Source organism: Nycticebus coucang, chromosome 16 (assembly GCF_027406575.1).
Source record: "Nycticebus coucang isolate mNycCou1 chromosome 16, mNycCou1.pri, whole genome shotgun sequence".
In the NCBI taxonomy this organism is placed as follows: Eukaryota; Metazoa; Chordata; class Mammalia; order Primates; family Lorisidae; genus Nycticebus; species Nycticebus coucang.
In genome coordinates, this window is record NC_069795.1 from 86672456 (window position 1) to 86692732 (window position 20277).

At 49.2% G+C, this 20277-nt stretch overlaps 1 protein-coding gene across 3 annotated transcripts in view; it reads left to right on the top strand.

Annotated features, from left to right (window-relative positions):
* The window catches only part of MASP1 (MBL associated serine protease 1), a 74239-nt gene that overhangs the window by 21029 nt on the left and 32933 nt on the right, over positions 1 to 20277 (top strand). For all 3 annotated transcript variants that reach the window (XM_053564250.1, XM_053564251.1, XM_053564252.1), the window contains exons 3-7: positions 6754 to 6931; positions 8806 to 8937; positions 11403 to 11599; positions 18320 to 18467; positions 19917 to 20035. In XM_053564250.1, coding sequence (XP_053420225.1) covers positions 6754 to 6931; positions 8806 to 8937; positions 11403 to 11599; positions 18320 to 18467; positions 19917 to 20035 — 774 coding nt within the window. The remainder of the gene's footprint in view (positions 1 to 6753; positions 6932 to 8805; positions 8938 to 11402; positions 11600 to 18319; positions 18468 to 19916; positions 20036 to 20277) is intronic.

Genomic DNA, 20277 nt, shown 5'->3' on the forward strand with positions numbered 1-20277 from the left:
AGGAAGCATCACAGGTAAGGGGGATGCCGGCTAAACCGATCTAACAGGATTCTTGCTGAAGACAGGCCAGGGTGACCAGATTTCACCTGGAGGATGGTAGAGGATGGGAACCCAATCAGATATCCAGGGTGATAATGTTTTAGTTTGGGAGTTGTTACTAAACTGATGGAGCAGTATTCTTTGCTAAAACTGGATTTTATAATCCACCCTCTGGACAAAATAATTCATGTCTTCTCATAAGCAAAATATACTTTTGCTCCTTCCCCACAAAGTTGCATCCCATTTGCAGGTCAGGCTAAAGTCCAGGACCTCATGATCCGTGCCTAGAGGCAAATGAGACACCAAGGGCATCACAGCACCAGTGAACTAAAGTTATTTTCCTTCATATATCAAATATCTCCTTTTCTTGGTGAGACAAGAACAAAATAACCACAACAGAACTCTTACTGAAAAATGGGAAAAGTCGGGCGGCGCCTGTGGCTCAAGGAGTAGGGCACCGGTCCCATATACCGGAGGAGGTGGTGGGTTCAAACCCAGCCCCGGCCAAAAAAAAAGAAAGAAAAATGGGAAAAGTGGGCAGCATATAACAATTCCTGCTTCATAGTTGCCTACTCCAGATCCCAGGAATATTCCTGACCGGAGCCCAGTTCTGCTTTCTGGGAATGATGAGAACGGTCACTAGTCCATTGCTCTCTGTAGCTCTTGACTCTGGCCTTGATTCTTCCTCTGGCTTTTTAACTTTGCATTCTGCAACAGTCTCCTTTCTCTAGGAGATGGCCAAGGTTTGCAGCTGAGTAGTCTATTCAGCCTACTCTCTGCACATTGGAAACCTGAAGCCCAGAGACTCCTCTTTTCATTTCTAGTCCAACTAGAAGTGACTTAGACATTAACATCTTTTCTGGCTCTTCTATACAGCCCTCCACAAGACAAAAAACACACCCATGTTTTATTTCAAATAGGCCCCTCTACTTTGGAGGACATGAAGCAATGGCCTTAAGAGTCTCAGATGCCTTTTGATTTAGCTGATGGGGAGTATTAGGGTACTGCCTGAAATCTTCTAGATCTTAACAAAGGGTTATCACGGCCACACATTTGCTTATAAAAATGTTTAAAATATTTTGTAGTGGAGAGACAATTTTCCAATCCAGCCAGTTCTGGGCCATCTATGTTTCCTTGGGGTTTGCTTGCACACTGAAGCCTCACTTCCTTAAGTACTTCGCCATATGCAGCTAGAAGTACATGTTGACACATCAACATTCCATCTACAGATCTTTTTAGCCAGACTCTCAAGTTTATCATGTACATTTTTCTATCTTCTAAGTTGCCACAGACAAATTTCACCAATTGATTCACCAAAACATAACTCAGCTGCCTTTTTTACAAGACTCCTATAGCAGCCTCCTTGCATCCTTAGCACCCACTTGCTAGCCAATCCCCAAACCACAGCCACAGGTTCTAGCTTTTGTTACTATAGCATATTACTTCTGTACCAGTAACTGCATGAATCAGAGTTCAATCAGGAAAGCAGAGTCTCTATGGGTCTTATGAGATAAGGAATACTCTGGACATTAGAGCTCAAGTAGTTACAGGAGGAGCTGAGCAAGTGAAATCTATAAATGGGGAGTTAGAAGACCACCGAATAGTTCACCAACTGGTTCTCTTAAAGCCCTGGGATAGGGGGAAATATTGTCATCAAAGGGGATTTGATTAGTCAAGTCTGTCTAAGGTGCCAAAATGGGACCAAGAAGGCAAGGCTCGTAGAAAGAGACCTCTGGGAAGCTGTTGGCTCTAAGCAGCTACCACCTCTTACAGGTTCACCCACAAGTATCCAGATGTAGGCCTGGGTCGCTGTTGGTCACCAGAGCCAGTAGTTGGAAAGAAGAGCTGAATGCAGAGTAGAGGGACGTGAGGATAAGTTGGAACTCATTCAACATGTCTGCCTCTGTTCATTTCTCTATATAATTGCAAAGCAACCTTTAAGACTAATAACTATTGCCATTCAAACTTCCACAAATTCCTCTTTTGGCCAACTCTGACCTAGAACTATAGGAAATTGTAGGGGATGTAGTGCCCAGACTAAGCTGATAACAGCACACTCCCTGAATGTCTGCCTAGATTAAGTCTGAAATGGTTGAGAGCCCACAGTAGATTTCAGAAGGGCCACAGAATATAGTTTCAGAACATTGACAAGCAAAGCCAGGAGCCATCTGTACTGCAAACCAGCCTTTGTTGCCCCAGTGTCTTAAAGGAGCATCAGTGAAGAGAATCAGCATGCTGCAATTGTGAAGCTGTATCCACCAGCCACTAGAACCAATTACTACTCCCTGGATTCTCTATTCACCTTGCCTAGTCCATTTAAATTATCTAGGCTTCAGTCTCCTCATCTCTAAAACATGAACAATCACTCCTGAGCTGCTTTCTCCATACATTGCTCCGAGGAGCTGATTAGTAACTGCCAATGCATTTGTTAAGCTGATGTGACAACTCTATGGTTGTGTGGAGAGCAGCAGTAGCTGCCCTTCCACAGAAATTTGGCCAACTTCCTGTTGCCCTGCCTTAGTTTTTCCTGGGAGTTTTGTTCTGTTTCTGGCTTAGGTAGAAAACTCATGGAAAATGAAGACTCCAGCTTCTCCTTACATCTGCCTTCCCAGAGTCCCTTTCTAATACCGGGTGATTTGGGATCGGAGCCATGAAGTATGATGAAGACCCTGAGTACCACAGGCCTTCACTATTTCCTCCACCTGGATGATCTCCCCACCACCACTCAACCCACTCACTATTTCCATCTGCCTAAATCCTACTTGCCTTTCAATCCTCAGCTCTCTTCTTCCTAAATGTTTTCTGATTCAGCTGGATGCAGTTTTTTCCCTTCTTTAAACCACTGGGGCTCACATCTTTCCTGGCAGTTTCTAAAGCCCTGACAATACCCTGACTCACGCACACTCTTATTCTCCTACTAAATGTCACATTCCCAGAGACAGGGGCTTACTTATTAAGCTCTACAACAATAAGTAAATTTTGTCATCTTCACATTATAGTCTGGACAGCATTTAGTACATAAATATGCATTGAATTGAGTCAAAAGAAAACAAATTGAGGACATTCAGCCTCATCTTGGTGGCTTGTATAATAATACTATACTGTATAAGAGCATGTACACAGTTATGATTTAATAAAAATAAATAAATAAAAAGTAGAACAAATGAAGAGCCTATGACCCTCAACCACATAGGTGTCTATTACCATTTATTTCTTATCTTCATTTGATGAGGTCCCTCCATCATGTTGTTATGATAACCTCAGAGATGGGACAGTCCAAACACAAACTAGGGCTTAATCCTATACTCAGAAGTATATGATCTTTGTAGAACTTTATACTCCACAGCAGGGCATGCAGATATTAACCAGGGCCAGTGACCCCTCTGTTTAGGTTATGGCTGGAGCTGTCACAGCCACATCCTCTCTAGGAGACAGTCCATGCACGCAAGATAATGTTTCAAGAGGCCCTTGAGCCAGGAAAATTGTTTGGCCAAGTATCTGTGTCTTTTGTCATGTTCTCAGTTGGTGAGTTCTTTTCCCCAGTCTCAGGACAGTTCCAAAAGCAAAACTAATATCAGAAAAAGCTCATGTTATCTCTTTACCCTTGAGCAAGTCATTTCCCCTCCCTGGAAGTGGGTTTTCTCTAGAAGGAGGGAAACTGAAAGGGGTTTAAAAGATCCCTCCACACTCTGATATTTCCGAACCCTATTCTGGGCTGCAGGCAGAATTCCCAGGGCCCCAGGCTACTGGCCTTCTCTTCTCTGCTTCTAAAAGTGCACATGGTTCAGATTTTCTCATGAGTCTCTTACCTCTTCTCTGGAATAATGTGACTTTGCACTTGATGACCATTTGTCTGCCATTATGAAAAGGTGATCAAGCCCAAAAGTTATAGGGTAGGAGGCTATTTGTTACAGACCCTGGGTAGTATCTCCCTAGTCCAAGAGATCTCTGGTTTGGTTCACCTGAAAGTGTCTACGGTCTAGTCACAGTGGAACCCAAGAGGCCTTAGAAATGCCAAGGTACAGAAGGGAGGCTATGTGGCTTAAAATGTTGATGCTCAAGGCTTGACTATTCACTGGTAATTGATCTGGTATAATATAGTTATAAACCATAAACAAGTTCAACTTCATCAGCAGGCAGCAACCTCTGTTGAAACTTTTGGTCACCATCTTGTAGTTGGTTTATTATGTATGACTTGTGAGAACTATGTTAGTCTATAATGACTGCTCTATCAGGATTGGAAGGAAAACTAGAGTTTGGCTACTTTAAGCCCCTGTTTACTGGTGGTGAACTGACAGTCAGAAAGGGGTGGCCAGATAGCAGTTTACTGTAGAGTCAGGAACAGGACATGAGGTCTCCAACTACCAGGTTCAGACACTTTACATTACTCAAAAGAGGAGGTCACCAAGATGTTACAGCACAGTATATGAAGACACTCATAGTTTCTTTGCTAGGCTCTCATTCTAAATCTATTTAGTCTTCTTTTTACTAAGTTCCAGCAAGAGCACTTTAATTGGCTTCTAATTCGTAATATATAAAAAATAAGCAGACAGGAAAGTACAGTTAATAGACTGGACAAAAAAATCAGGAAATAAATCACTGCATTAAGAAGACATAAGAATGTCAAGGCCTCACAGTCTGGTAGTGTTCAATGTAGGGTAGCAGTATTATAACATTTAATATTCCCAAGATTGTCACTTTGTTGTAAAATCATGATGGTTTATATTCATAACAATGTCTCTGGATCACCAAGAAAGGGTTAGCATACTCCACTTAAGAAAGTAGGGACTTGTATAAAGCACTTTAAAAAAAAAGTGTGAATCAATAAAATTTTATTTAATTATAGTTAGGTAAATCTTCAGCTATCTGGAAAACTAAATCAACCCAAATAACACAGCAGCCAGGATGTTCAAGCAAGTGACATTTCAGCTGTGTGCAGATAGGCCATTCTACATTAATAAGGCTGGTGCGAGTCCAGCTCGTATCTGCAGAGAAGAAGAATAAATAGCAGAGCTATGATCTCATCGTTCTGTTTACACTTCAGTTCCCAAAGTTAGTGATTAATTGTTCTAGTGTTTTTTGCCAGGGCAAATTGTTTTTCTTTAAAACTCCCACTTATTTTAAATAAATAAACCATTAGTTTCAAAACAGAAGTGTCAAATGTCATGATACTTCTGACATACTAAGCTAATGAACAAAACAATGAATTCATTAGAAGCTACTACAGATAGGCCGTCTTTGAGAATTTATTTTTTTTAATGACTTTGAAAGGTGGCAGAAATCATTCTTGGTAAGAGATTTTCTCATGCGTCTTGGCTAAAACATCAGTCCAGAAGTTTCAAACACAATTACAAGCTTAAAAGGATTGCATTAGGTGTAAGTGGGCAACTAATAGCATAGTGGGCAGGACAAGTATTCATAGTCAAATAAATACACCAACCAGCTGGCGTATTGTGTTTCTCAGAGCAGACTCTCATAAAGTCCACTGTAGGCAGCCAGTTTAGGATCCCGCCTACAGTCTAGGTTTGCACAGGGCCTCTGGCTCTTCCAAAGTAGGGAAATTTTTTTAGCAAATAGGCAATTTTTTGCAACTAAGTCTTAACAAACATGCACACATTCCCTGAGATATAAAAACATGCACATTTTCTGGATGATTCTAATCAATAGTTTCTGTATTTTTGTAGTATTATTAAGACCACCTATTAAATATAGTTCTGATTACATGATTTCCCTCTTTAAAAGTTTTCAATGTCCTCTACTTGCTCACAGCATTCGTGACATTAAAGGTCAACCATAATCTACTTTCCACATATCCTTCCAAGTGTATCTGCTCCTACAACCCCCACAGACTCCCTGGCTTCTCATTGTTCTCAGAATGGGCCTCACACTTTTAATTCTTGTAAACAAACATTTGTGGGATAATTGCTATGTGCCATGTCCTATTCCGTTTGCACTGAGGACACATCTATAAAGAAAAGAAAGCCCACTCTGCCTGTAGTTTGCGTTCTAATGGGCATCTTCACCTCCTGAGTGCACACATGGTATTTGTGCTTCTATTTAAGCACTTGTCCGCACTGTACGGTAGCTCTGTCTGTGTCCATTTTCTTCCATCTCAACACTGCTGTCCTGCATACAGCACTGTGTCTGACTTGCCTCTCATCAGCCCCAGCTCGTGCTCTGTTCAGTGGCAGGCACACACTGATGCTCAATGAGTGACTTACATTGTGTATAAAGTTTCTTTGCCTTGGAAATGTGGTAAGTTCCTGCTATATGCAGAATCCATCTGCAAGGTTATCTAAATTTAAAAAAAAAAAATTTTTTTTTTTTTTGCAGTTTTTGGCTGGGGCTGGGTTTGAACCCACCACCTCCAGCCTATGGGGTCTTACTCCTTTGAGCCACAGGCACCACCCAAATTTAAAAATTTTTAACACTGAATTATTTTTAGTAAATCAGCCACTTGGTTATCAACAGGAAAAATAATTGTCAAGCTACTTCTGATGGAACTAAATACAATGAATGACACTGATCAGATGGCCACATTACCTTAACCTGCAATGAGTCCTTCCTCCAATTCCAGAATCCCTGATCCCCTTCCTTTGGGTTTGCCAGGCTGGCTAGTCTATTCCAGGCTGTCCCTTTCTCCTTCTTAAAGATCAGGAGAGAAGTTAAAAAGGGGAGATGCTCACCTTGTTCCCTTTCTCTTTGGCCTCAAAGGTAGAAACTGAAGACCAGGTGCTGGCAACCTTCTGTGGCAAGGAGACCACAGACACAGAGCAGACTCCCGGCCAGGAGGTCGTCCTCTCCCCTGGCTCCTTCATGTCTGTCACCTTCCGGTCAGATTTCTCCAATGAGGAGCGATTCACAGGCTTTGATGCCCACTATGTGGCTGTGGGTAAGTTGGAGATCCGGGTGGTTTGTCCCCAGGTCTCCCCCTCTCTCTGAAGGTGACGTGCCTTGGGCCCTCTCCTTTACAATGAGCGTGTATATATACTCTCCACGCAGACTCTACCATTAATGTCCCACTGTGTTTTCTCCTCGGATATCTGTCTGTGTATTTATCCTCTGTCCATTCAGCAATTCATACTTCTGATGTGTCTCAAAGTAAATTGCAGACATCAGTACAATCCTTCCCAAATACTTCAGTGTGCTTATCATTTTGTTAGAGATCAATACATGTTCACAGTTTTTAAATGTAAAATTTATGTATAATGTAATGAGTAAATTTTATGTCTATATTTGTTGACTTTTGAAAAAAATCTATATTTGTGCGTAACCCAAACATCTCATAAAACAGTCGACTTTACCATCAGCCCAGAGAAATTTCCTTCATGCTCTCGCTCGGTTGATTCCTAATCCCACCTCCCTTAGAAGAAATAACTTGTTCTGATTTTTTCCTGCCATAGATTAATTTTTGCCTCTTCTAAAACTTCATAGAAATGAATTCACAGAGACTATATTTAGAGAGTGAGGATGCTTTGACTCAACATAATATTTTTGAAATTAGTAATTTGCTCCTCCTGGCAAAGTAATTGTGCATTTTTATGAATATACTAAAATTTGTTTACCATTCTCTCATTGATGGCCACCTAGGATTTACCCATTTCTTTTTTGCTCTTATTAATAAAATTTCTATGAACCTTCTTGTACAAGTCTTTTTGTGAACATGTTTTCATTTTCACTGGATAAATATATAGGAGTAGAATTACTGCCTCACAGGATAGTTGCATGTTTGCTTTTATAAGAAATTGCCAGATCTTTTCCAAAGCAATTGCACCATTTTATACCTTTTCACCAATATATGAGAGTTCTGGCTGCCCCAAACCCTCACCAACATCAGATGTTGTCAATTTTTTAATTTTTAACCATTCTGATGGTGTGTAGGATACCTAATTATGGCTTAAATTGTAGTCCCCTAATGACTAGTGATGGTGAACATTTTTTTTGTGTTTGTTGGCCATTCACATACCCCTTCTGGAGAAATGCCTAGACAAGATTTGACCCACATTAGGGGCTTGGAAAGAAAGAAAGAGGTGGTATGGAATAGGAGTCACAAGCACAAACTCTGTAGCCAGCCCACCAAATTAGAATCCTGGGTCTGCCTCTCACTGTGTGACTTTGAATAAGTTCTATAAAGCCTCTGTCTCCTTTCGTCATCTATAGAATGTGAATAGTAACAGAAGGTGTAGTAATACATGTGGAATGCTTCCTAAGGTTGTTGCCTGACACACAATTATTATCACAACTGTGAGAGAGTAGTGGTCCCACCAGCAGTCACGTTGCCTGGGTTTGAACCTGGCTGTCTGTGATCTCCGGTAAGTTGTCCAACCTCCCTGAGTTCCAATTTTTTTTTTTTTTTTAAATAAAGTGAAGATAATACAGGGCGTCCCAAAAGTTGCCTGTAAAGTTGCCATACGTAGGGAAAATGGGAAATTAGAACTAAATGTAACTTTATTTGCAAAATATTCATTATACATTTTACAAAATATTCACAAAGTATTTTCAGTGTATTGGCCACCTCTTCGTAAAATTTTGGGATGAATACATTGTAAATAAAGGTACGTTTAGCTACAATTTTCCATTTTCCCTATGTATGGTGGCCACTTTATGGGTGACTTTTGGGATAGCCTATAGATGCCTCAAGATTTTATGTAAGGAATAAGAAAAGAGAATGTGTGAAGCTCCCAGCACAGTGTGTGGGGCGCGCTGGGTATTCCGTAAATGTTGGTGTGCCTGTTGACGGACGGAGAGGCTCTTCCTGCCCTGCAGATGTGGACGAGTGCAAAGAGAGGGAGGACGAGGAGCTGTCCTGCGACCACCACTGCCACAACTACATCGGCGGCTACTACTGCTCCTGCCGCTTTGGCTACATCCTCCACACGGACAACAGGACCTGCCGAGGTGGGCTAGGCGGATTCCGTCCCTTGCCATTACCTGCCCCATCTCCAGTAAGACTAGAGAGAGGTGGGGGGAGGACACCCACAGCAGGAACAAGGAAGCGTGAGGTCAGAGATGGTAAAAACACGGAAATGCCCACCCCGTTTGGAAGCTGCGGCTCGGGTTCCCCAAGGCCACGCGACGGACGCTCAAGGCCGTCAGGCGCTCCTCCCTCCTGGGCGGCCAGTCTGCTCTCTAGGCCTTTCTCCTTTCCCACTGCAGGGATTAGGGGTAAACCTGGGCTTGGAGTCCTTCCTCTCTGGGCCATGAACCACACTTGCCCCAGCTCTTCCTTTTTCTTTTCTTCCCTTCCATGGCTCCCAAGTTCCTCTATGTAGAGAAGCCTCAGCCCAAAGTTAAGAAAAGGGGGCGAGGGGAAAAGACAGTTGCGCATGGAAACTTCCCGTTCCTTCTGTCTTTCATCAGCGTAACTGCGATGCTTTAGTCTCAGGCTGGGGGAGGGTATGGAGACACCAAAGGTTCTACCCGCTTTTCAGGAGCAGCACAGCCACACGAGCACGTGCTGGAGTATGATAAATGCAGCAGGGACATGGCCCAGTCACACCCCAGTAGGCCTGGAGAGGCGGGCACATGCTTCCCAGGGATGGTGACCCTTGACAGAGATGAAAGAGTAAGAAGGAGGGTATCCCAGGAGGAGAGAACATCTCTGCAAACCTTCAGAGGGGTCACCAGGACTTGAATGTTTGGGACTCTGCCAGTAGGTGCCAGGAAAGGGTCTGTGCTGAGATCCCCCTCTGAAGCTGGAGCGGGGTAAAGCTGGCGACAAGAGCTGCTTTTTATCCTCTCCAAAAACTGCGATTTGCTTCTCAGTAAAACTCTACATAACCAATCAGTATAAAGCAACATAAAGCAAAGATCAGGCACATCCAGAAGTTTTCCTGAAGAGCAATATGTTTTCTATTGCTTTTATTCAGTTCAGTTTTCCTTGAATATTTACCATAAGGTGAGTACACTGAGGGATAAAGAATGCTCAGGGTAGAAGAGCAAGGTTTCTCAATCATTCTTTTCATTTTCACCCTACCCCAGGAGCCTTTTCAAACATTAATTTTATAATAACTCTCCTCCCCCATAACACACAATACCATGGATATATTGTATATTCGTTTATGTACTCTCTGCGTATTATGCATAGAAAAGTAAGACCTCCCCCACCAAGAAGCAAGTGTAGCCCTCTTGGGGTGAGATCACCTCATGAGGACACTTGGGTTAGAAAATGAAAATGGATGATGACTTGAAGAATGTCAATTTAACCTCATTCGGCAGCTCCTATCTGTGAAACTCTGTTAGTCCAGCCTCCTGTTTGGAGCCACGCTTTTCTCATTTGCAAATGAGCAGAATGAACAAGGGCTTAAAAAAATTGACATCTCAGATCTAGGGAAGTTGGCCAAGGATAAAAGTTCAGTGACAAATAAAGGTCCCGGCAACTAGAGTCAGACCCAGGATCCCAACACACTGGACTCGTGTTTGCAGTAACACAGCAGGAGCAAAGCAGAATCCTCATGGAACCCACAGTCTGGGGGTCAAGAAAATCAAAAAATGAATATATAATATAATGTCAGGGCATTGTTGGAAGAAAAGCTTCAGCCAAATTAAATTTGACAGTTTAATTGAGCAAAGGACAATTTGCAAAGTGGGCAGCCTCCCAAACCAAAATAGGTTCAGAGTGACTCCTGGGGCTGCCACATAGCCAGATAATATTTATGGACAGAAAAAGGAAAGTGGCCTACAAAAAACAAAGAGGGAGGCACAGAAACAGCCGCAGCCACATTGGATATAGCTGGTGTTTGCCTTATTTGGTCTAGTTTGAACAGTTGGCCAGCTGTGATTGGCTGAAATTTGGTGACTGCTTATGTATCCACTTAGGTTACAGTTCACTATGGACAAAGAAACCTTTAGCCTGAACTTAAAATATGCTAGGAGCAGCATTAGGCTAAATGTAAGTGGAGTGGACAGCACCAAGAAGAAAAGCAAAGCAAGGAAGGGGCTAGAAAGGGAGCGGGTGTGTGAGGGCCTGGAGGAGAAGAGGGATGGAGATGGCTGTGTGCAGACAGCTGGGTGAGGTTCTGGGAGGAGGGGAGAGCAAGACCAAAGAAGTCCAGACATTGCTCTGACCTTCCCATCTCAGACCCCCTCCCCCAGCCAATGCCAGCAAATGTGATGAGAAGGCCTGTCACCCAGGGTAAACAGCCCTGGGCAGAGAACTGGGTCTTGACTCTGCAGATTACTAGGCATGTGTCCTTGGATAAGTGACTTTTCTTGAGCATCTGTTTCCCTGTCCATAAATTGGGGATGATGATTCTTTCCCTGCCTGCCACATGGGATTACTGGGGAAATTATACAGTAACAAATAAGCGAGGAGGTGGTAGCCATGGGTGCAGTGTACCATCTTTCTGCTATGTTTCCAACAGTGGAGTGCAGCGACAACCTCTTTACCCAGAGGACTGGGGTGATCACCAGCCCCGACTTCCCAAACCCTTACCCCAAGAGCTCTGAATGCTTCTACAGCATCGAACTGGAGGAGGGTTTCGTGGTCAGCCTGCAGTTTGAAGACATTTTCGACATTGAGGACCATCCTGACGTGCCCTGCCCTTATGACTACATCAAGGTAAGACTGCAGTGGGCACTTGTCTTGGGGATGCTGGAAAATCTAAGCTGAATTGAGAAAATTGACATTCTGGGTTTTTCATCTTATCCCAGGATAGGGAGCCAAGCAGCTAACTTCCCCAAAAGTCATAATTTAAAATATCATTTACCATATTAATCAGATCCAGTCTAAGAATCTTCTCTGACCCTAAACCAGCTCCCTGGCCACCAGGGTGATTTGAGGAAGAGAGTCACATTCTGGGAAGGTCCCTCGGACGCAGGCCCAGCTTCATGAGTGCAAATCCTATTGTAGTCACACAGAGCTCTGGGATCTGAGGGTCCCCTCACTTGGTTTAATGTCCTGATGTCACCATCTTGAAATCCCTAATACGTTTTGAACTAGAAGCCCCCTACTTTTGTTTTGCACTAGACCTCACAAATCACGCTGCTGCTCCTGCTTGGGGGAAGAGGCTATGTGAAAGGCAAAAAAAGAGTGCGGAGAATGCCATCGGTCAATAACTACTCCAGGCGGGGTCATTTCACTAGGATACGTGAGAGGCAAAGGCAACCTGAAGTTGAGATATGCAGGAAGTGAAATTAGTAGCTCTTCAAGAGTGATCAGCCAAAACATCAAAGTGGAGATGAACATTAGGGTCTGATCTCAGGACACATACTGAGCTGGGAATAAACAGGGGCCCTTGAGTGTATAAACCACGCACCTATTTATATACTGGATGGCACCCCAAAAGCTACACACAGCTCCCTCCCTGATGCCTCCTCCCAACAGAATTGAGATGGTCTCTTGCATCAAATTCCTCTCACACTGCAAATCATCCTGACATCCGCCACTGTTGCTGCTGCGAGCAGGAGAAACCTCTGCTTTAAAGGTTTCTAACCTGACCGTGTGATAGGTTAAGCCCATCCAGATGAGCTCCCCATCTATAGGTCAGCCAATGAATAGTGGTAATATTGCAAATCTTTTGTGCCATAGAATGCAACCTAATCACGAAGTCACACCTGGGGTTGTGGGAACTGTGTTAGAATTCTGCCTGTACCACAGTGTCCCAGGGGCTATGTGTGGGAACTTCACTAAAGCATGTAACCTCTTCGGCTGCGTTTCTTCCCCTCTTGCACAATAAGCGTAACCAGATGAAAATGTCATTCAGGATTGCAAAGGTCACCAAATGATGGTTAAGGAGTCCTGGTTCCCAGAGATGAAGAAAAGTGGTTAAAGGCATAGAAGGGACCGAGGACTTGGGGGAGAGCAGAACATGGACCAGCTAACGGCGCCGAGGCCTCGGGGGAGAGCGGAACGCGGACCAGCTAATGGCACCGAGGACCAGCTAACGGCACCGAGGACCAGCTAACGGCACCGAGGACCAGCTAACGGCGCCGAGGCCTCGGGGAGAGCGGAACGTGGACCAGCTAACGGCGTCGAGGCCTCGGGGGAGAGAGGAACGCGGACCAGCTAACGGCACCGAGGACCAGCTAACGGCGCCGAGGCCTCGGGGAGAGCGGAACGCGGACCAGCTAACGGCACCGAGGCCTCGGGGGAGAGCGGAACGCGGACCAGCTAACGGCACCGAGGCCTCGGGGGAGAGCGGAACGCGGACGAGCTAACGGCACCGAGGCCTCGGGGGAGAGCGGAACGCGGACCAGCTAACGGCACCGAGGACCAGCTAACGGCGCCGAGGCCTCTGGGAGAGCGGAACGTGGACCAGCTAACGGCGCCGAGGACCAGCTAACGGCGCCGAGGCCTCTGGGAGAGCGGAACGCGGACCAGCTAACGGCGCCGAGGCCTCGGGGGAGAGCGGAACGCGGACCAGCTAACGGCGCCAAGGACCAGCTAACGGCGCCGAGGCCTCTGGGAGAGCGGAATGTGGACCAGCTAACGGCGCCGAGGACCAGCTAACGGCGCCGAGGCCTCGGGGGAGAGCGGAACGGCGGACCAGCTAACGGCACCGAGGACCAGCTAACGGCGCCGAGGACCAGCTAACGGCGCCGAGGACCAGCTAACGGCGCCGAGGCCTCGGGGGAGAGCGGAACGCGGACCAGCTAACGGCACCGAGGACCAGCTAACGGCGCCGAGGACCAGCTAACGGCGCCGAGGCCTCGGGGGAGAGCGGAACGCGGACCAGCTAACGGCACCGAGGACCAGCTAAAGGCGCTGAGGCCTCGGGGGAGAGCGGAACGCGGACCAGCTAACGGCGCCGAGACCTCGGGGGAGAGCGGAACGCGGACCAGCTAACGGCACCGAGGCCTCGGGAGAGAGCGTAACGTGGACCAGCTAACGGCGCCGAGGCCTCGGGAGAGAGCGGAACGCGGACCAGCTAACGGCACCGAGGCCTCGGGGGAGAGAGGAACGCGGACCAGCTAACGGCACCGAGGACCAGCTAACGGCGCCGAGGCCTCGGGGGAGAGCGGAACGCGGACCAGCTAACGGCACCGAGGCCTCGGGGGAGAGCGGAACGCGGACCAGCTAACGGCACCGAGGCCTCGGGGGAGAGAGGAACGCGGACCAGCTAACGGCACTGAGACCTCGGGGGAGAGCGGAACGCGGACCAGCTAACGGCGCCGAGACCTCGGGGGAGAGCGGAACGCGGACCAGCTAACGGCGCCGAGGCCTCGGGGGAGAGCGGAACGCGGACCAGCTAACGGCGCCGAGACCTCGGGGGAGAGCGGAACGCGGACCAGCTAACGGCACCGAGGCCTCGGGAGAGAGCGTAACGTGGACCAGCTAACGGCGCCGAGGCCTCGGGAGAGAGCGGAACGCGGACCAGCTAACGGCACCGAGGCCTCGGGGGAGAGAGGAACGCGGACCAGCTAACGGCACCGAGGACCAGCTAACGGCGCCGAGGCCTCGGGGGAGAGCGGAACGCGGACCAGCTAACGGCACCGAGGCCTCGGGGGAGAGCGGAACGCGGACCAGCTAACGGCGCCGAGGCCTCGGGGGAGAGCGGAACGCGGACCAGCTAACGGCACCGAGGCCTCGGGGGAGAGCGGAACGCGGACCAGCTAACGGCACCGAGGCCTCGGGGGAGAGCGGAACGCGGACCAGCTAACGGCACCGAGGCCTCGGGGGAGAGCGGAACGCGGACCAGCTAACGGCGCCGAGGCCTCTGGGAGAGCGGAACGTGGACCAGCTAACGGCGCCGAGGACCAGCTAACGGCGCCGAGGCCTCTGGGAGAGCGGAACGTGGACCAACTAACGGTGCCGAGGCCTCGGGGGAGAGCGGAACGCGGACCAGCTAACGGCACCGAGGCCTCGGGGGAGAGAGGAACGCGGACCAGCTAACGGCACCGAGGCCTCGGGGGAGAGAGGAACGCGGACCAGCTAACGGCACCGAGGCCTCGGGGGAGAGAGGAACGCGGACAAGCTAACGGCACCGAGGCCTCGGGGGAGAGAGGAACGCGGACCAGCTAACGGCACCGAGGCCTCGGGGGAGAGAGGAACGCGGACAAGCTAACGGCACCGAGGACCAGCTAACGGCGCCGAGGCCTCTGGGAGAGCGGAACGTGGACCAGCTAACGGCGCCGAGGACCAGCTAACGGCGCCGAGGCCTCTGGGAGAGCGGAACGTGGACCAGCTAACGGCGCCGAGGACCAGCTAACGGCGCCGAGGCCTCTGGGAGAGCGGAACGTGGACCAGCTAACGGCGCCGAGGACCAGCTAACGGCGCCGAGGCCTCTGGGAGAGCGGAACGTGGACCAGCTAACGGTGCCGAGGCCTCGGGGGAGAGCGGAACGCGGACCAGCTAACGGCGCCGAGGCCTCGGGGGAGAGAGGAACGTGGACCAGCTAACGGCGCCGAGGCCTCGGGGGAGAGCGGAACGCGGACCAGCTAACGGCGCCGAGGCCTCGGGGGAGAGCGGAACGCGGACCAGCTAACGGCACCGAGGACCAGCTAACGGCGCCGAGGCCTCGGGGGAGAGCGGAACGCGGACCAGCTAACGGCGCCGAGGCCTCTGGGAGAGCGGAACGTGGACCAGCTAACGGCGCCGAGGACCAGCTAACGGCGCCGAGGACCAGCTAACGGCGCCGAGGCCTCTGGGAGAGCGGAACGCGGACCATCTAACGGCACCGAGGCCTCGGGGGAGAGAGGAACGCGGACCATCTAACGGCACCGAGGCCTCGGGGGAGAGAGGAACGCGGACCAGCTAACGGCACCGAGGCCTCGGGGGAGAGAGGAACGCCGACCAGCTAACGGCACCGAGGCCTCGGGGGAGAGCGGAACGCGGACCAGCTAACGGCACCGAGGACCAGCTAACGGCACCGAGGACCAGCTAACAGCGCCGAGGCCTCTGGGAGAGCGGAACGTGGACCAGCTAACGGCACCGAGGACCAGCTAACGGCGCCGAGGCCTCGGGGAGAGCGGAACGTAGACCAGCTAACGGCACCGAGGACCAGCTAACGGCGCCGAGGCCTCGGGGGAGAGCGGAACGCGGACCAGCTAATGGCACCGAGGCCTCGGGGGAGAGCGGAACGCGGACCAGCTAACGGCGCCAAGGCCTCGGGGGAGAGCGGAACGCGGACCAGCTAACGGCACCGAGGACCAGCTAACGGCGCCGAGGCCTCAGGGGAGAGCGGAACGCGGACCAACTAACGGCGCTGAGGCCTCGGGGGAGAGAGGAACGCGGACCAGCTAACGGCACCGAGGACTAGCTAACGGCGCCGAGGCCGCGGGGGAGAGAAGAACGCGGACCAGCTAACGGCACCGAGGCCTCGGGGGAGAGAGGAACGCGGACCAGCTAACGGCACCAAGGCCTCGGGGGAGAGAGGAACGCGGACCAGCTAACGGCACCGAGGCCTCTGGGAGAGCGGAACGCGGACCAGCTAACGGCACCGAGGCCTCGGGGGAGAGAGGAACGCGGACCAGCTAACGGCACCGAGGACCAGCTAACGGCGCCGAGGCCTCTGGGAGAGCGGAACGTGGACCAGCTAACGGCGCCGAGGACCAGCTAACGGCGCCGAGGCCTCTGGGAGAGCGGAACGTGGACCAGCTAACGGTGCCGAGGCCTCGGGGGAGAGCGGAACGCGGACCAGCTAACGGCACCGAGGACCAGCTAACGGCGCCGAGGCCTCAGGGGAGAGAGGAACGTGGACCAGCTAACGGCGCCGAGGCCTCGGGGAGGGAGGATCGCGGACCAGCTAACGGTGCCGAGGCCGGAGGGAGAGCGGAACGTGGATGAGCTAACGGCACCGAGGCCTCGGGGGAGAGCGGAACGCGGACCAGCTAACGGCGCCGAGGCCTCAGGGGAGAGAGGAACGTGGACCAGCTAACGGCGCCGAGGCCTCGGGGAGGGAGGATCGCGGACCAGCTAACGGTGCCGAGGCCGGAGGGAGAGCGGAACGTGGATGAGCTAACGGCACCGAGGCCTCGGGGGAGAGCGGAACGTGGATGAGCTAACGGCACCGAGGCCTCGGGGAGAGCGGAACGTGGATCAGCTAACGGCACCTCTTGTTGTCTGTCCTTTCCCAGGCCTCCATCCCAGTGGAAACCTCATTGCCTCTCTCTTGCTCAGCTACAAAGCTTCCCTACTAGTTTTCTTGTTTCCACCCTTGTCCTACGCAGTTTATTCTCCTATAGCATCAAGGGTATCTTTATAAAATCTAGATTAGAGGGAGATTGCACTTGGCATTAAACCTAAATTCCTCTACACATGCGGCCTTTACCTGTCTTCTGACCTCCCACCACGTCTCTCCTCCATCCCAGCCACCCTGGCCTTGTGCCTGCTCTTAGCATTTGCCTTTGGCCTTGGCCTTTACATACACTTTTTCTCTACCTGGAGAGTGTTCTTCTCTCCTCCTCTTCAAACAGGCTCCTCTTCATCCTACATGTCTGAGATCCAACATCACCTCCTCAGAAAAGCCTTCTTTGGTCATCAATTTAAATTTACTGTCTGTTATATTATTGTTTATTACATAAATGATGGACTCTATAGATTATATAGATTTTACTAGATAAGTTATAAACATATAGCATATATTTCTAATAAATGTTTAAATTGGCCTGATTCGTTTTTTATTGCCCCTATGACAACCAATAAGCTTTTTATTTATTATTTACTTTTAGTCTTCCCCAACCAGACTGAAGGCTCTTCAAGAGAAGAGACTTTGTCTATTTTGTGTGCCAGACAGGGCTCTGCCTTTCCCTGAGCCACAGTGTGTTCAGGCAAGACTAACCTGCCTTGGCTACTTTGGAGACTGCTGCAAAGTATAAATAAGAAAATGGAATGGTTTGGTGAAATCATTATTTTTTTTGTTTGTTTATTAAATCGTAACTGTGTACATTAATGCATTTATGGGCACAGTAAATAAAGCAAACAAATACCCTTCGGAATGGGAGAAGATATTTGCAGGTTATGTTTCTGACAAAGGTCTGATAACTAGAATCCACAGGGAACTCAAACTAATCAATAAGAAAAGAACAAATAACACCATTTCTTTTTGGGCAAGAGACTTGAACAGAAATCATTTTGTTTTCTCATTCCTCTGTGACTTACTGCCCACGGTATTAAAATATCATCCTCTATGATTTTGCCTATTCCACATTTCTTGCAAAGAAACTAGAGATCATTAGGTCTAGTGAAAGGGCAGGACACTAAAAACATGCAGAGAAACCATGGTTCACATAGACACTTCCAGAAAAATCCCAGGGTGCAGAGTAGAGGTAAGTGTTGCTTGTAGCATCCACCTCAGCTACTCAGCTCTGACCCTATCTATTTCTATCTCGCCACTCACAGATTAAAGCTGGTCCAAAAGTTTTGGGGCCCTTTTGTGGAGAGAAAGCCCCAGAACCCATCAATACACAGAGCCACAGTGTCCAGATCCTGTTCCGCAGCGACAGCTCAGGCGAGAACCGGGGCTGGCAGCTCTCCTACAGGGCTGCAGGTAAGCGCTCCCTCCCCAGTCACACTGAGTCTCCGTGCTTGCCCTGCCCAGACGCGGCGGCTGAAAAAGGAGGGCTGCAGGCTTGGAATTCCTCTGGGGACCCAGTGGAACTCCCAGCTGAGTACCTTGGGACCAAGGCTACTTTCTGCCTCAGTTTTTCATCTATAAAATGGGGGCAAGGACAACAATAATGTTGGGTGGATGAGACTAGCTTCCCTAAGTCTAGAGCTGGAATGCGGATGTGGGCTGCAGCTCAGAATAATTTCATCATGGTGCTTTGCCTTCTTATGGCTGTCATTCGCCAGTTCCCCAAGACAACCAGTCCTGTTCCAAACCCTCATAGAGCCAATTGACCCATTATAACTGACATAAAATAACTCAAGGAAGAAGTATGAACATCAGAGTCAAGAGACCGCAGCTGGGCATGACTGATCCCGTTCACAGAGGGAGAACATGGCCTGGCCTGCGAGATCACCTATAGTGCCCAGCGGGGGAGAAGAATGGAGAGAATATTAACAAAAGAGAGTCTGTCTGGGAAACAGTGTCAGGGATAGGCCCAGACCTGAGGATCCTGTCAGATTTAGCCTTTTGAAGGGAGAACATAGAGGAATGTGATCATAGCCTCTCTAATGCTTTCACGAAGGGTCTTGGGAAGAAATAGCGACTGGGGTCATGCTGGGTGGCCCAAGAGGGCAAATTACATGAAGTAAAAGTCACCAGGGCACACGTTTCAGCTGAAAAGGAAATTATTGTTCAGTAATTAGCAGAGTCTGCATATGGAGGGTAAAGCTAAGGGCTGTACTGAGCTCCCCATCACTGGGGGAATAAAATCGTATGTTTGCTGTCTACGATGGGAGGATGCTGGAAAGAAGCATCAGCACACAATGGCTGGATTCAGTGACATTAATGTTTCTTTCAACCCTGAGTTTTAATGAAATCATCTGGCAAAATACTGATAGGATCAGGCATACCTGCCCAAATAAACTTGCCCCACCCAGGCAGGGTCAGGTTCATGGCATGCCCAGGAAGGGTCAGACTCATGTCCCTCCCAGGAAATAGGAATGCTACCAACACTGGCTGCTCTAACCCTTTAAATCCCTGTCCGCCATAGCCCATGTGTGGATTTCTTCCTAGTCAGGAATCTCACCCCACCTGCACTCCAGGGGGAATAAAAGCCACTTTAATTGCATGAATTGGATCTCTGTTTTCCTTTCGTCTTGCGTCTCGGAATGATTTTATCCTTGGGTCCGGAACCTTTCAAGCACCAAATCTGAAAGTGCCTTGCTCAGGGCCCCAGAGTAAGTCTCTTGCAAGGCCCAGAAGGTCCAGGCCTCCAGTACCCAGTCCTGGGCTATATCCACTGCCATCAGGCTTTGCTTTGTAGGTGCTTGGCCTTTCCTGCCAGACTCTTGTTTTCTCACCACTGTTCTTTCATTCACTCCCCACCAGGAAAAGAGTGTCCAGAGCTACACCCTCCTGTCCATGGGAAAATCGAGCCCATGCAAGCCAAGTATTCCTTCAAAGACCAACTGCTTGTCAGCTGTGACACAGGCTACAAAGTGCTGAAGGTGCAGGACCCTGCCTGGGGAGGGGCAGCGACCAGGCCAGAGAAACCCTCCAAATCCCCAGGGGGACACACAGGCAGCCAGAGCTTGTCACGGTCCCAGCACAGTATTTCCTAAGCCTCATAAGCCTCCTAAGTGCCCCATAAGCCTCCTAAGTGCCCCAGACTGTCTCACACTTCTGGAAGTGGTACAAAAGTTATTTGTTTGTTTATTTATTTATTTATTTTAATCAGAGCAGGGACTAG